Raw genomic sequence first — 13581 nt, 5'->3', positions numbered from 1 at the left:
GACTTTTTTGAGACTAAAACTTGAATTATTATTCCTTTTGTCTGTGTTATATTGCATTATTTGCTACACATGGCTTTATTTGGTAATATCATTTAAGCTCCAGAATTTGTATCTTTGCAACTGATAAAAACTGAGAAGTGTGTGAATTAGCCTTTCATATTCAAACATGAAATTACATTATACAAGTGTTACAAAACTGACCTTGGGGCAGAGAGCTTACATTCTCCTGGGGGGGTGGGGGAATGAAAAGGCAGTGGGAAGCGTTGGCCGAGTGCTACGGGGAAGCGCAGAAAAGGCACGGCTGGCAGGTCTGGGTGGGCTGCGAGGAGGCTCTGAAGGCCCAGAATTGGCCAGCCCCGCAAAGGAGGGGGGGACCCTCCAGGCTGGGGAAGCGACACATGAAGACGGGAAGGAGGGTGCCAGTCGGCAGCAATTCTAGAACCACACACTTTTCTCAAAGATTTTTAAAGTATTTTTATATATAGCAAATGGGCTCAGATCAATTTTTTAAATGAGTAATTAAAAAGGTAATTCAGGCTACTATTCCAATGTGTCATTTCCTTAGGGAGGAAATTATCTCCTCAAAGAATAATAAATTATTATATATATGGTTCAAATGTGGAAATTTTGGCAGATAAATCGCTTCAAATTTAGTTCCGTGATCTCAATAGTTTTAAAAAGGAATTTTTAATTATGACATTAAAAGCTTGAGCTAAAATACCAAAAATCACATATATAATTTTTACTGATGCTCTAAAAGTGAAAGAAAACATTTTGTTTCCTTTCCAATTACCCACTATCTTTAGCTGGATCTTCATGCCCTACATTAATGCAGAGCCAAGAGAAAATCCTTGAGGGGTAAATGCATAAAGTAGGTAAATGCCATTTCTTTACTTCGTGTGTCTGTGATTTATTAATGTCTTTTCCGGGTTAAATTATTAAGGCAATACCAAACAAATGAAAGAGGAACACAGTATACCGTTTCTGAGAAGTTCCATGGAAAAGTTGTGAACAAGCTCGTGCTTCTGGCCGGGGTGGGCGGGCTGCTCAGGCCGAGGAAAGTCCTCGCTGAGCGCGCCGCGGATCAGGAGCCCATGGCGAGGTGCGTGAATGATGCGGAACAGCAAGGGGTCCTCGGGGACGTCCAGGTCGGCAGCCCTGATGACGGAAGAATCCAGCTCTTTCATCTGACCTTCGCACACCTGAACGACCACAAGTCAGAAAAGTCAGCTGCGTGCAGATCAAACTGGTCTGCCTTTTGGCCACCTGCTCGAAAGAAATGATGTTAATTTATCCTGTTGCAAATTTTCCATGAGATTTGTGTGTAATGAGTCCGAAATATTGCTGGTTTAACATAACCTTAGAAGACAAGAATAAATCTTTTAATCTCTCTCTTATTTTTGCTGAAGATTTTAAAACACTTTAATCATTTCCATGATAGACAAAAGATACTGTGTGAGACAGAAAGAGAGAGACTGTATGTGTGAAAGTGTTTGTGTGTGTGTGTGAGAGAGAGTGTGTGTGTGTGTAAAATTTCATAATTCAAAAGTTGGGGAAAAAGCAACAAAAGACGCTTGCTTTATAGAAGTCACAGAGAAGTTCACTTGTAAAACTGAGTGTAGAGAGACCCTTCACCTTCAGATCCTAGTCTGTGACTTTAACCTCCTGGACTTTGTTCCTTTTATAATTCTTATGTTTCTGTTTTAGAAATGGCACAAATATCTGCTAGACACACTGGGCATATTTGGTGTTTAATTTTTGTCATTACAGTAAAAACTTCTGTATTTCAATTGAAACCAACAATTGAGGAAGGTGCTTCTGGATGCATTGCAGTGTAAATTCTAATTCTGGGTCCTTCCCCAGAATTTCTCCGCAGTCTTCACACTTCTAATTATTCTGAACTACCTTCCCCCACTCTCACAGCCCACGTCAGGCTTCCTACTCCTTTAAGCACAAACAGAACTGAGTATTTTTTATTTCATGTAGGATCTAGTCATTTAGAACTTCACATGGTACTTAGCTGTCTTGCTCTTCTTTTTCTTATAGTAAGAATAAAGAAAATAAAAAATATTTCTGTTTTCTATTTTGAAATACAGCAAGATCTAATTTAAAAGTGTATCGATTTAACATTGCTTATGGGGAATCTGCAATGTCCCTTTGCTACATTTTGTGGGGAATATAAATATTCTAAAGAATCTATGTTAGATGGAACTGTGAAGGCCTGTCCATCAATAATTATAACGCAAGGAAGAAAACATCTAGTGCACTAAATATGGGTAAATAAGAAGTGCAAAAGGGTGGTGAGACCAGGAATGTCGTTATGGCCGAATGGGCATTTTAGCCTTAATTATATATGTGGTTTAAATTTGTGAAAATGCTCATTCTCTTCAGTCTCTCCTATTGACTTTAAAGGGAGCCTTCCTGCAACCACTTTTCACTAAATTTGCCTAAAGAAGAATCACTTGTCACATCTGATACCTGGGCTAAAATTATGCTTTTATAAAAAAAAATCTAGCCCTACTTATTAAGAATGAAGATGGCATCAAAATTTAATGCACAATGATATAATTATGAAATCACCTTTGATGGTAACTTGTCTTTTTTTCCAAGAAATTTAATAAAGCAACCTAAAAATATGTTCTAATTTCCTTCTTCATAGAGCTTGGGATTCCCGGACTCGCTATATGGCAAAAACGGTAAATCAGTTCACAAGATGACTGGGAAATTTTATTGAAAAAATGTGGAATTCTTTTTTGGCCCATTTAATTGTTTATTGAGATTATAAATAAAAGGTTTAGATCAATATACACAAAATGCACATATTCACTAGTAGACAGATTTGAAATGGATTATAATAACAAACTAAAACCTCACTTTTTTTGCACGTTGCATACAACTTGATGGAAGCCCAGCTACCTACAAAATAAATATACTTTTTTGACAGGAAAAAAAAATAAATGGCTCGGCTGGGTGTGGCTCAGCGATTGAGCATCGACCTATGATCCAGGAGATCTAGGTTTGATTCCCAGTCAGGGAATATGCCCAGGTTGCGGGCTTGATCCCCAGCAGTGGGCATGCAGGAGGCAGCTGATCAATGACTCTCATCATTGATGTTTCTATCTCCCTCTCCCTCTTTCTCCAAAATCAATAAAAAACATTTAAAAAAAGAAAAAGAAAAGTAAATGACTATTCTTTTAAAAATCACTTGTAGCTTAAAGCTAGCTCTGCTAATAACACACAGGGCTCCACATCTGTTACTCTTCAATAGTGTCTCTAAGGAATGCTCGGGTAGAAAGAATGCTTACTTTCAGAGAAGAGCAAGGGACAATTTCTCAGTGGCCTAATTAGTTCAGAAACCCCAACCCTAAATCCTAGATAGATACAAGACAATAGAGGTAGGTGGAGTAGAAATGATTTATAGATACTTTTTTCTGTCTCATAATTACATAAGTGAGCTTCAGAGAAATCCATGTTCCAACTGAAGGGGAAAGGAAGTACCTGGCACTCAAATCTCATCGTGGGGCAGTTCTCCTATACCATTAAGATTCTGTAGAAAACAAAATCAAAGGAAGACTCTTACATTTAGAATCTGATAATTTTTAGTGAAAAATAAGTTATGGTAATGGTTTCAAAATAGATAATATTTGGTCTGGTCAAGGTCAGAAAAAAAATGCCAAACATAACAATGACAATAATCCAAATGGCACCTATTTACTGAATCGACTACGTGCATGAACATCTTGATCATCATGGCTACCCCTAAGAAGATTTGCTATACATTTTGCACACGAGGAAACAGAAGCATAGAGAAATTACTTAGCCCAAACCCTGCGACTAGTAAATAGCAATACCCAACTCCCTCTTATTCCAAAGTCTGGGCTCATCCATTTAATCAGAACTTACTATATGTATGTTTGGATTAAATCATCATATACACAAAATAGAAGTGTTTATAAATAATTCTATGCTGGTATAAAAAATTTTTCAACATACATAATTAGTTATTCTTTAGAGTAGAGAGTAATAGGTATAATATGGCCCCTGATTTATAAGTAAAAACATACAGAAAAATCACACACACACATAAACATCACTGGCATTGCATAGACATTTTTGGTGGTATTAATTACTAAAACCTCAATTGATGGAGAATGACTTATGGGTAAGAGCTGTTGAAAAGGGAGAATTTCATATTTCACTATATATGTTTGTCAGCATTCTAACTTGTTTAATAACATACATTTATCATTATTATTTACAAGATAACAAGTGTTATATTATGGGCCATTTTAACTATATATATCTAAATTCTTAAAGAAAACTAACAAATGTGTCTTTTTGTTTGTTTGTTTTATATATATTTTTTAGTATTTTTTTTTACTGATTTCAGAGAGAGGAAGGGAGAGGAAGAGAGAGTGAGAAACATCAATGATGAAAGTCATTGATTGGCTGCTTCCTGCACGCCCCCTACTGGGGATCGAGCCAGTGCCCTGATGGGAAATCGAACAATGATCTCCTGGTTCATAGGGCGATGCTCAACCACTGAGCCACACCAGCTGGGCAACAAATATTAATATATAAAAACATTTTAAAAACTGCATAAAAAGAATGGTCCAAATTGTATTTTTTATTTCTGAAACTTTTATAAGTAGCTATATTTTTTAAAAGATGCCTGTAGTTTGTGAGTTAAGAGTCTTTGCCATTATAGCACTGGTGAAGACAGTGTGGTGTGGACAGACTACTTGGGTGCAAATTCCTTTTGTGCCACTTACTTACAAGCTCTGTGATACTGGACCACTTAGTTAACCTCTTTATGCCTCATTTTTTCAGTTACTAAATAGCAATAATAATACCATCACCCTAAAAGCCTATTGTGAGGATTAAATAAAAATACATGTACGGGATTTGGAATGCTACCTACAACCTAGTAAGTATTTATGATATATATATGCAGCTATAATTGCATCCATGCATTTGCTATATGTTAGCAGTTATTATTATCATTATCATCATGATTATTAGAATATTGTTCAAGTGAGTGCATTACATGACATCTGTTACTTCCATCCCCATTCTTTATCAACTTGATGTATTAAGTACACCTGAGCCAGTATAAATTAACGAGGTAAAAATAAAATCAGAAAATGGTAAGAGAGAAATAGAAAATTCTGATCTTACAGTAATATTCTGCACCACAAAGTCAGGAGTTTCATCATTTGTGGGGTTGATTATAACGTAAAATGGTATCTCTGAGGAGCGGTGCTTCCCATCTGTGACATACACTGTGAACTGGTCGGCCGTGGGTTCCATCCTCAGGTGCCTGGACTGCACATAGTTAATATGCAAAGCCTTCATGTCTTTCCACTGAAATGAAGCTAAAACCCACCAAGAGTAAGCCGGTAAATAAGAAAAGCATTTTTTCCAAGCTACTAGTCCTTAAACCTTTAAGAAGAGATCATGGCGGTTGACCTAAGAATTAGCTATCAGGGGCTGCTACAATGACTGTCAACTGTCAACAGAAAAACTGATATCCATAAATCCTAATGAAGGGTTAGAATTTGCATGGAGAACAGAAGGGTAATAATTGCTAACGAGGATGTGTAGGGACTTCATGACTATTCTTCATATACGTGCGTCAAAGAAATCTTCTCTTGATTAAAACAACTTCTGTATGAGCAGTTCTTGTCATACTCTGTTTAAGAGGCCATTTCTCTGCCTTCACCAGAAACTAAGGAAGTCCCTGTACCATCTCTGGCAGAGGGTAAAGACACGGAGCCAAATGTTTTCTAAGCCATGAGCTGAGTTGAGTGTGGGCTATGCAGAAAATCTACCCTTTACGGACTTACATAGCCTCTCCTGGGGCTTCAGTTTTCTTGTTTATATATTAATTTTCTCCTGATAGAGGGTTTAATCATGTAATTTTTAAAAATACCACAATAAGGTTAGTTAACACATCATTCATCTCACATAATTACCATTTTGTGGTTGGGGCTGTGAGAACAGGAAAGGAGACTCTCAAAGCGACTTCCAAATATACAATGACTATTGTTAAACACAGTCCCCAAGCTGTACCTTAGAGTCCTAGAAATTATTCATTTTTGTAAGTGAAATTTCCATTTATTTGGAAGTAAACTTGCATGCATGGGAAATTTCAAAGTTAAAATGAAAAATAATAATATTCAAAAGTATCAGTTATAACAATTCCTTAAATGTACATGGTACTTTCAACATTTTTTTAAGTCCCTACCCAGTTATTGAGCCTGATCGAGCCAGTAAGATCCATAAACAGGTTGAGTTGTTGCTGGTCATGAAACTGACTTACCTATACTTATGCCCATATTGCTTTTTTCAAAACCCACAGAAGGGAGGGTGTTTTCAAGATAGCCAAACTGGGGAGGGGAAGTCAAAACAAACTCCAAGTCATCTGCTGCAGTGTCAGGGTCAGCGGCTGACAAATGGTTAATGGTGAGGGCTGCTGAGAAACCCTCATCTACCACGAACATGGTACCTGCATACAAATAATAGCACAATTATGACTTAGCGTGAAATCCTCTAATCAGAATAGTGAGGACAAAGGGAGTGATTGAAATTCCAATTCAGAGAAGTCTCTCCTATGCAAATATACTTCCATGGGAGATGTTTATTTCCTTTGGCATAATTCTCCTTGCAGTGAAAATATTCAGGGGTAATGGGTGGAATTTAATTTGACTTATGGAATTATATTTTTTGTCTTGTACAAGCAAGCCAGACAATAATGGAAAGACAGCAGAAATACTAAACGCTCCAGTACAGCCCTTAGGTCATTCTCAAGGAACTCTGATTTCCCTTGCGTCTCTATAGCAGTGACAAATGAAAATAAGAATTGCCAAACTGTTTTAATGATAAGCCACTAAATGTGGTTTATGTACTCTTCAAGATCAGTTGTTACCTCTGTTTGTCAGACCGTTAATTGCCTGCAAGCTATTATGAATTGCTCATAACCAACGTTTTTTTCATGCCTTGGTGCTTAATTATCCTGTAGGGACAATGCTTTCTTTCCAGAACATTGCTTGGGAGATAGTTTGCAAATTTCAATAACATTCATACATATGCTTTTATTTTTTTTTCTGAGAGACAGAACATATACATAATGCTTATGAAGAGATGACTTTCTAAAAAGCAAATAAGGTTAAATGTATATAAATGGTCTCTCTGGTATACTCATTCTGCTCTAATAGCAATTATTATGGATAAAATAAATTTCTCTCTCTCCAGCAGGCATATAGTATTTTCCCATGTGAAATAAAACCAGAATATTTGAGGATTCCAATGCTGTCCTCATTCCAACATGCCACACACACACACACACACACACACACACACACTTGCACGCACACACTTGCATGCTCTCTCCACACAGAATTATCTAAATTTTTAAACAAGTAAATTATTTTGCCCTATAACCTTTTATAGATCTGGGATTTTCCACAAATTTGTATTAAGGCAATTACTGGAGGCAGTTCTATATGGCGGTTTTCTATTCTGACTATAAATTAAGTGCATTATTTCACTGAACCCCGGGTATTAGACTGGGTGAGATAACAAGACTTTTAACAGAAAAATCATTGTCACCTATTGCAATTGAAGGCGGCTGGTTGTCCACTGGATGCACTGTGATGTTGAGATCATACAGCGGAAAGGACCCATGAAGAGGAACAGATGGATGAGGTCCGTTGTAGCAACAGCCATTCACAAAAGGACCTGCTTCTTCATCCGAAACCACTATCGTAATGGTGTCATAACAAGGCGCCAGGCCAATCTCACCACCTGGAAGACACAACTGTAGCTGAGATCTGACTTTTTAAAAATATAGAATGTCAAGGGGAAATCTACTCAAACCTCTTCTACAAGCACAGAGTGTCAAGGAAAGGAACCTATGTGGCTAAAATGCGAAATTCAACTTTATCATTATGAAATTAAATGGAGTCATGAAAATAATGCAAAAATGCTTGCCCATCCGTGGCCTTCGGTGAGATCCCTGCCAGACACCTATCACCATACAGAGGGGCAAAACAGGGCTAACAGGGGCCTGACAGTTCACAAATGAACAAGGAACAGACATGAAACTGGACGAGTGACGGTTTCATCCTTCCCTCATAATTGTTCGGTGTTAGGACCACCTCAGGAAGAGCAGGAGGCATCCTTGTCCCTTTGGCAGTTGTCTGCCCATTTGCATCAACCACATAGTGGTTCCAAGAAAAAGAAGGACGTGGCTAGGTGAGGCACAAAGGTAATCCACATTTTTGTCATTTGTTCTGGTATTTTCCTCCTTATGCAATAGCCAAGATAGTAACAAAACAAGAACAGCACCTGGGGAAGAAGTGACATTTGTTTTCACTTTTTTTTCACTCTTTAGGGTGTACACCTATGAGTTTCAAAATACCCCCACTTAGGTAGGGAGGGGGAGGGAAGCTTAGGTAGTTTATCAGGGAACAGGGCAATCCGCTCTTGGGTTACTAACAGCACTGAAGTGCGAGTGTTCACTATCCGGGGGACAGAAAATTCACCAGGCGTGCTTTGGTACCTCTCATGCATTACTTTGAAAGTGCCAAAGGGGAGGCAATTGTGCTAGAGGTTTTAATGAGACTGGAGCACAAAAGATCAGAACAGCATCGCTTTTTCACAAGACACATGGAGCACATCTCTAGAGTGTGGTGCTTGGCATTATTTTTCCTGTTTGAAAAAAGACTAGAAAAAATACAGAGATGATACTATTGAGCAGACAAATGATTAAATAATGAGAAACGTGTTTTAAGGAAAAATAGTCTTGAAGTTGAGAGAATTAGAATTAAACAGCTAGCCTTCAATCTTAGGAAAAGTAACAGATAAAAGGCCTATCAACTATTAATATACATAAAAATCAAATTGGCTTAAAGTATATTTATTCATCATCCACTCAATAAATATATATTAAATATGTAAAGCCTAATATGTGACAATTAGTGCTCTGGGTACTTTAGTGAAGAAAGGAAGACATTTTGAAAATATCAAAAGAATGCCAAATGTCAAAAGACCTACTATGTGTCAGGCACTGACAGTCTAATTATAGAAAAAAATGCAGTTTGCTTAGGATATCACAGATGTGTGTATTAAATGGAACTATATGAAATTGCCACCACTGAGCAAATTTTTACCTATCAAATGGAAAATACATATATCTCAGCCTGATCTGTACAAGGTGCAGAGGGTGAAGAAGATGAGAGTATTGGCTGACACAGACATGAGGGCAGGGCACACATGCCAGAGAGTCAGAGAAGTCTTTCCAGATAACATTCCTGGCTTTGTATTGAGCGTTACGTAAGGCAAAGACCTGGAAGCTGGAAAAGAAAACCTATACGGAGAGGGAATCAGAAAGAGAAATGGAAAAATCATTCCAGGATGGGAAGACAGCTTTTCAAAAAAGCAAATGTAGTATATTCGGTAACTATAACTTCAATATAATGGAAGCATAGGAAACATTTTCAGGAAAAGCTGGAAAAGCAGCTTGAACATCAAGCCACGAAAATACTCCAACCCAGGTGGAAGAATTCTTTACCCTGAAATAAAATATAGTCTAAGGACAGGATTTATACTTAAAACTCTTAATCATAGTGGTATTTAAGAGAAAATTATTTAATGACTTCATGTTTGATATTGGGAGAATAGCAAATTAATAATGTGCTTTTATATCATAAACTATTATTCATTTATTAAGCTTATGTTTATAATCACTTTTAATATCTAATAAATATTTTAAACTGTTTTGGTGATAATTTAAATGAAAAAGGTAATTTATAAAACTGTAGATACAACATGATTGCAACTATGCTAAAAATTATGATTAGAAAAGGAAATAAAAAACTTTAATACTGAAATGTTCATCAGCGATTCTTTGACAAGTAAATAAGGTGATTTTTTCAAAACTTCACAATAGTTTTCCATACTTTCCAATTTTTCTGCAGTAAGCATGTATTATGAACGTAACATAGAAAGCAAATATAACAATGGTGACAAAATTATTCTCAGGTGGGCCTTATAACCAATATGTAGACAAGAGTTAGGCCACTGAACCCAGATCTTACAATACTGTGGTTCTTTATACAAATTTTGGCAAAGTGTGAAATAACTACCGATTGAGTAATTAAATGAACATCATAAAACAACATAATACTTAAAAAAGTAAACACCTTTTGAATATAGTTTTTCTTCTAACTTAATAACATAGCAAAAAAAGAAAATCCGTTTGAAATAATTTGTCCCAATGTCCTTCTAGATCTTATGAAACAATTAGTTACAGCCCCTTACACGGCTATTACATTAGAAGAGATTTATAAATGTGTATATCTGTTGTTTAGCACCTGGAACAAGGCACTGGGAGAGAAGAACACATTCATCTCTCATTAATTTACCTTTGCTCCATGAGCCCGCCAAAGATGTTAAAATTATGTAGCAAACAATAATCATTGGTCTTTGGATCCCTTTCTGCCAGCCTATTTGAAATCTACTGGGGAAATATAAAAGAAGTACCTAGTTGTGAACTTTTGAGAGATACTGAAAGACATCAAGCACCTGGACGATGCTCCCAGGATAAGAAATTAACTAAATAAACCTTACCTAAGACTAAACATAGATAAAAAGATAAGGAGATACCATTTAAAGAAAAAAAGTTGTCTGGGAGTGATTAAAATGTGCCATACTAACTAACTGGCATGAGACAACTGGTATCCTAATACATTACTGTTTTCCAAAGTACATATACAAATATTATTTCCAAATGTTTTCTCCCATTTCCAATTTATTTTTCAGCTATCTCAACCCTCCCTCCTGGAGTTCCCTCCCCACCCCTCACTGCTTGCATTCTCTCTATATCTCCTCAAATAAGAAAATGATTTGAATTCTGATACCTCTTATTTCCACTACCACCCCCTTGGCCTACATATCTAATCGTACTTCCCTCATGGAATGTACAGGTCAGCGAGGCATACGGGTGAGTAAATATGGAATGGAAATAGAGTGCAATGAAAGGGAGTCAGGAAGCATATGGTGTCATTACTGAGGAAGTGTCCCCAATCCAGAATTCAGATGTGCAAGGGGTGATGAAGTGCGGATGTATCACAGGGTCATTTTTGCATGTGAATGGGTTCGTCTACTCATTTAAAGGAAAAGTCCTTCCCAGCAGGGTCTGGATTATACTCCTTTGTAGCTGACAGTGCCTAGTACTGTGCCTTGCAGATATCAGATGGTGAATTAATAAATATCTCCCTTATTTGAACATTTTACATGGGAACACATGCCACCTGGGTAACGATATAATGTGATGCCAGAAACGTAAGCCTGACACTAATCATCAAGCATTTGCTGTGTCTCTCATCTGTGTCCACCACTGCCGTGTGCTGTGGACGAGTCACACAAAGCCTAAGACTTCATCTGTGCTTCTCAGAAACTTAAAAGGCAGGTTAGTTACTTGTTAGCAACTAGACGGTGGTCAGTAAACTTCTAAAATTAATAATGTAATTATCTTCAGGAGTTTACTTCAGATGTTTCTGCTATGATGTCATGATTTATGAACCCAGAGGCTGTGATGGTCAAATAGAGTCATTGTCTGATTGACCAAAAAGGGGGTGAGGATGACCCCAGAGAGACTGAAGGTCTGCGTGCGAGCGTCATGAACAGAGCAGCAGTAACGCTTCCTCCTTCTCTACTCTGAAATTCACTATATTACTGAGATCAGAAATCCTTCTAAGGATGGTGACCCTACTGAGCAATGGGATACAGGCTGCTGCTGCTGCTTTCTCCGGAAGCGAGCACTCAGACTGTTGGATCATTGGAGCCTATAGTAAGGAGTGGGGCTAAGACTCTGCCCTGCGACTTACATTCCCTCACTCAAAACTAGTCACAATGCTGTCACTTACCTGTATGTTTGTACGTCACAGCCCCTGAGATGACATCTCCCTGAGAGAACTGGTCCACTCTGACCCCAGCTTTCCTCACCACCCCGTGCTGAGGTTCCCGAGAAATCACAAACATCAGTTTCATGTCATCACTGTCCGCGTCAGTAGCAGAAATGTATTCAGAGGTGATGACCACCTCAGCGCCCTCTGAGCAATGCATCCGGGGGTTGAGGTCAGGCTTTAGGATCGGTGGCTCATCATTGACGGGGAACACCTAAGTAGGAAGAAAACAGCATGTTTTCAAGAACAAGAAAGCAATGACAAAGAGCCCAACTGGTAACCCATAGCTCATAGTCACAATGACAGGCATTTTCAATCTTCCTGACACATAAAACAATAGCCATGGAATTTGGCCAAGCAGTTTGTATCTTAACTTTCCCCATATGAACCATCTTGTAAGAAATGACCCACATGAGGGACATTTTAGGTAGGAATGGAAGGGTACAGTTATGGTTTGAGACTCCAATCTCCCATTTGTTTCCAGGCAGACGAAATATAAATGTGATCTAAAGCATCCTTCACCAAGGCCCGTGTTCTCCTTCATTAAATTCACACATATTTCGAGGAAGTCTGGTCCTTGCCGTCTGATGCATTTACATTTCCCACATCAAAGTTATTTATACTTCAAATTACTTAGTGATTACAAAGCTTTCTTCTACCCTCAACTTCCTGCCACCCAGGAAGTTTCTCTGGACCTACAATAAGCAGCAGCTGCATGTCAAACATTTTCAGCTAAATCTGAAACTCCATAACCATCAAATCAATGCCAGGCTTCAACTTGACTCAACATTGTTCTCTTACTGTCATGAAAATAAAGCTCCGAGCAGAAGGGAAAGGAAAGCAACATAGGCTCACACTGGCTCTCAGAATTTAAAAAGATGATGGAGAAATCTGAAAACATTATGTCTTCTAAATGGAAATGTAGGACATGCCTCCTCTGTGTTCACAACAGCAACTTGGTGGATGCTGCAAGTTTATTTATCAAGTCCAGCCTGTGAATACTCTCAGCCCTACATTTCCCTCCCCCATACTCCAGCCAATGGGATCTTTTAAAAGTTGGCCCCCATCAAGTCACTACCCTGTGGGAACCTTCAATGGCTTCCCAGCACTTCCAGGATACCTTTGGCCTCATCTCATGCCATGGGGTGCCTTTGCCACTCCACTCCATTTCACCCCAAAACACTGCATTCCTCCCATCTCAGGTGTCTGCACCATCTCTGCATCCTGTCTCTGCCCCCAGCTTGTCCATCTCCTCCCCCAGGTTACATGTGAATTCCAGAGGGAAAACTTCCTTGACAACTCAGACTCATGTAGGGACTTCTATTATTTACTCTCTTTTAGCACCCCATTTATTTGTAGAACACATGCATATTTTGACTAATTACTTCAGTGATAATCTTTTTAACGTCTGCCTACATCCCTTGCCTAAAAGCTTTATTTGTCATGTTTATCATCATATCCCAAGCATCTAGGATAGGACCTGGCATATAGACGACACTAATTAAATACTTATGGAATAAATAAATAAATGTAACCATGTATATATGCCCTGGTTACCCTGCTATTTAAATAGTCATTAAACTCTACAACAAGTATATATGAAATTATGTTG

General features: G+C 38.0%; 1 protein-coding gene across 1 annotated transcript in view; it reads right to left on the bottom strand.

Annotated features, from left to right (window-relative positions):
• The window catches only part of FREM1 (FRAS1 related extracellular matrix 1), a 114229-nt gene that overhangs the window by 59724 nt on the left and 40924 nt on the right, over nt 1-13581 (bottom strand). The window contains exons 16-20 of the mRNA XM_087822653.1: nt 11931-12183; nt 7612-7806; nt 6323-6508; nt 5179-5375; nt 980-1202 (exon numbers count right to left, since the gene is read on the bottom strand). Of these exons, the coding sequence (XP_087678779.1) occupies nt 980-1202; nt 5179-5375; nt 6323-6508; nt 7612-7806; nt 11931-12183 (1054 nt within the window). The remainder of the gene's footprint in view (nt 1-979; nt 1203-5178; nt 5376-6322; nt 6509-7611; nt 7807-11930; nt 12184-13581) is intronic.

Source organism: Miniopterus natalensis, chromosome 12, assembly GCF_054644295.1.
Source record: "Miniopterus natalensis isolate mMinNat1 chromosome 12, mMinNat1.hap1, whole genome shotgun sequence".
Taxonomy (NCBI): domain Eukaryota; kingdom Metazoa; phylum Chordata; class Mammalia; order Chiroptera; family Miniopteridae; genus Miniopterus; species Miniopterus natalensis.
This window is presented reverse-complemented; position numbering and strand designations above follow the sequence as displayed.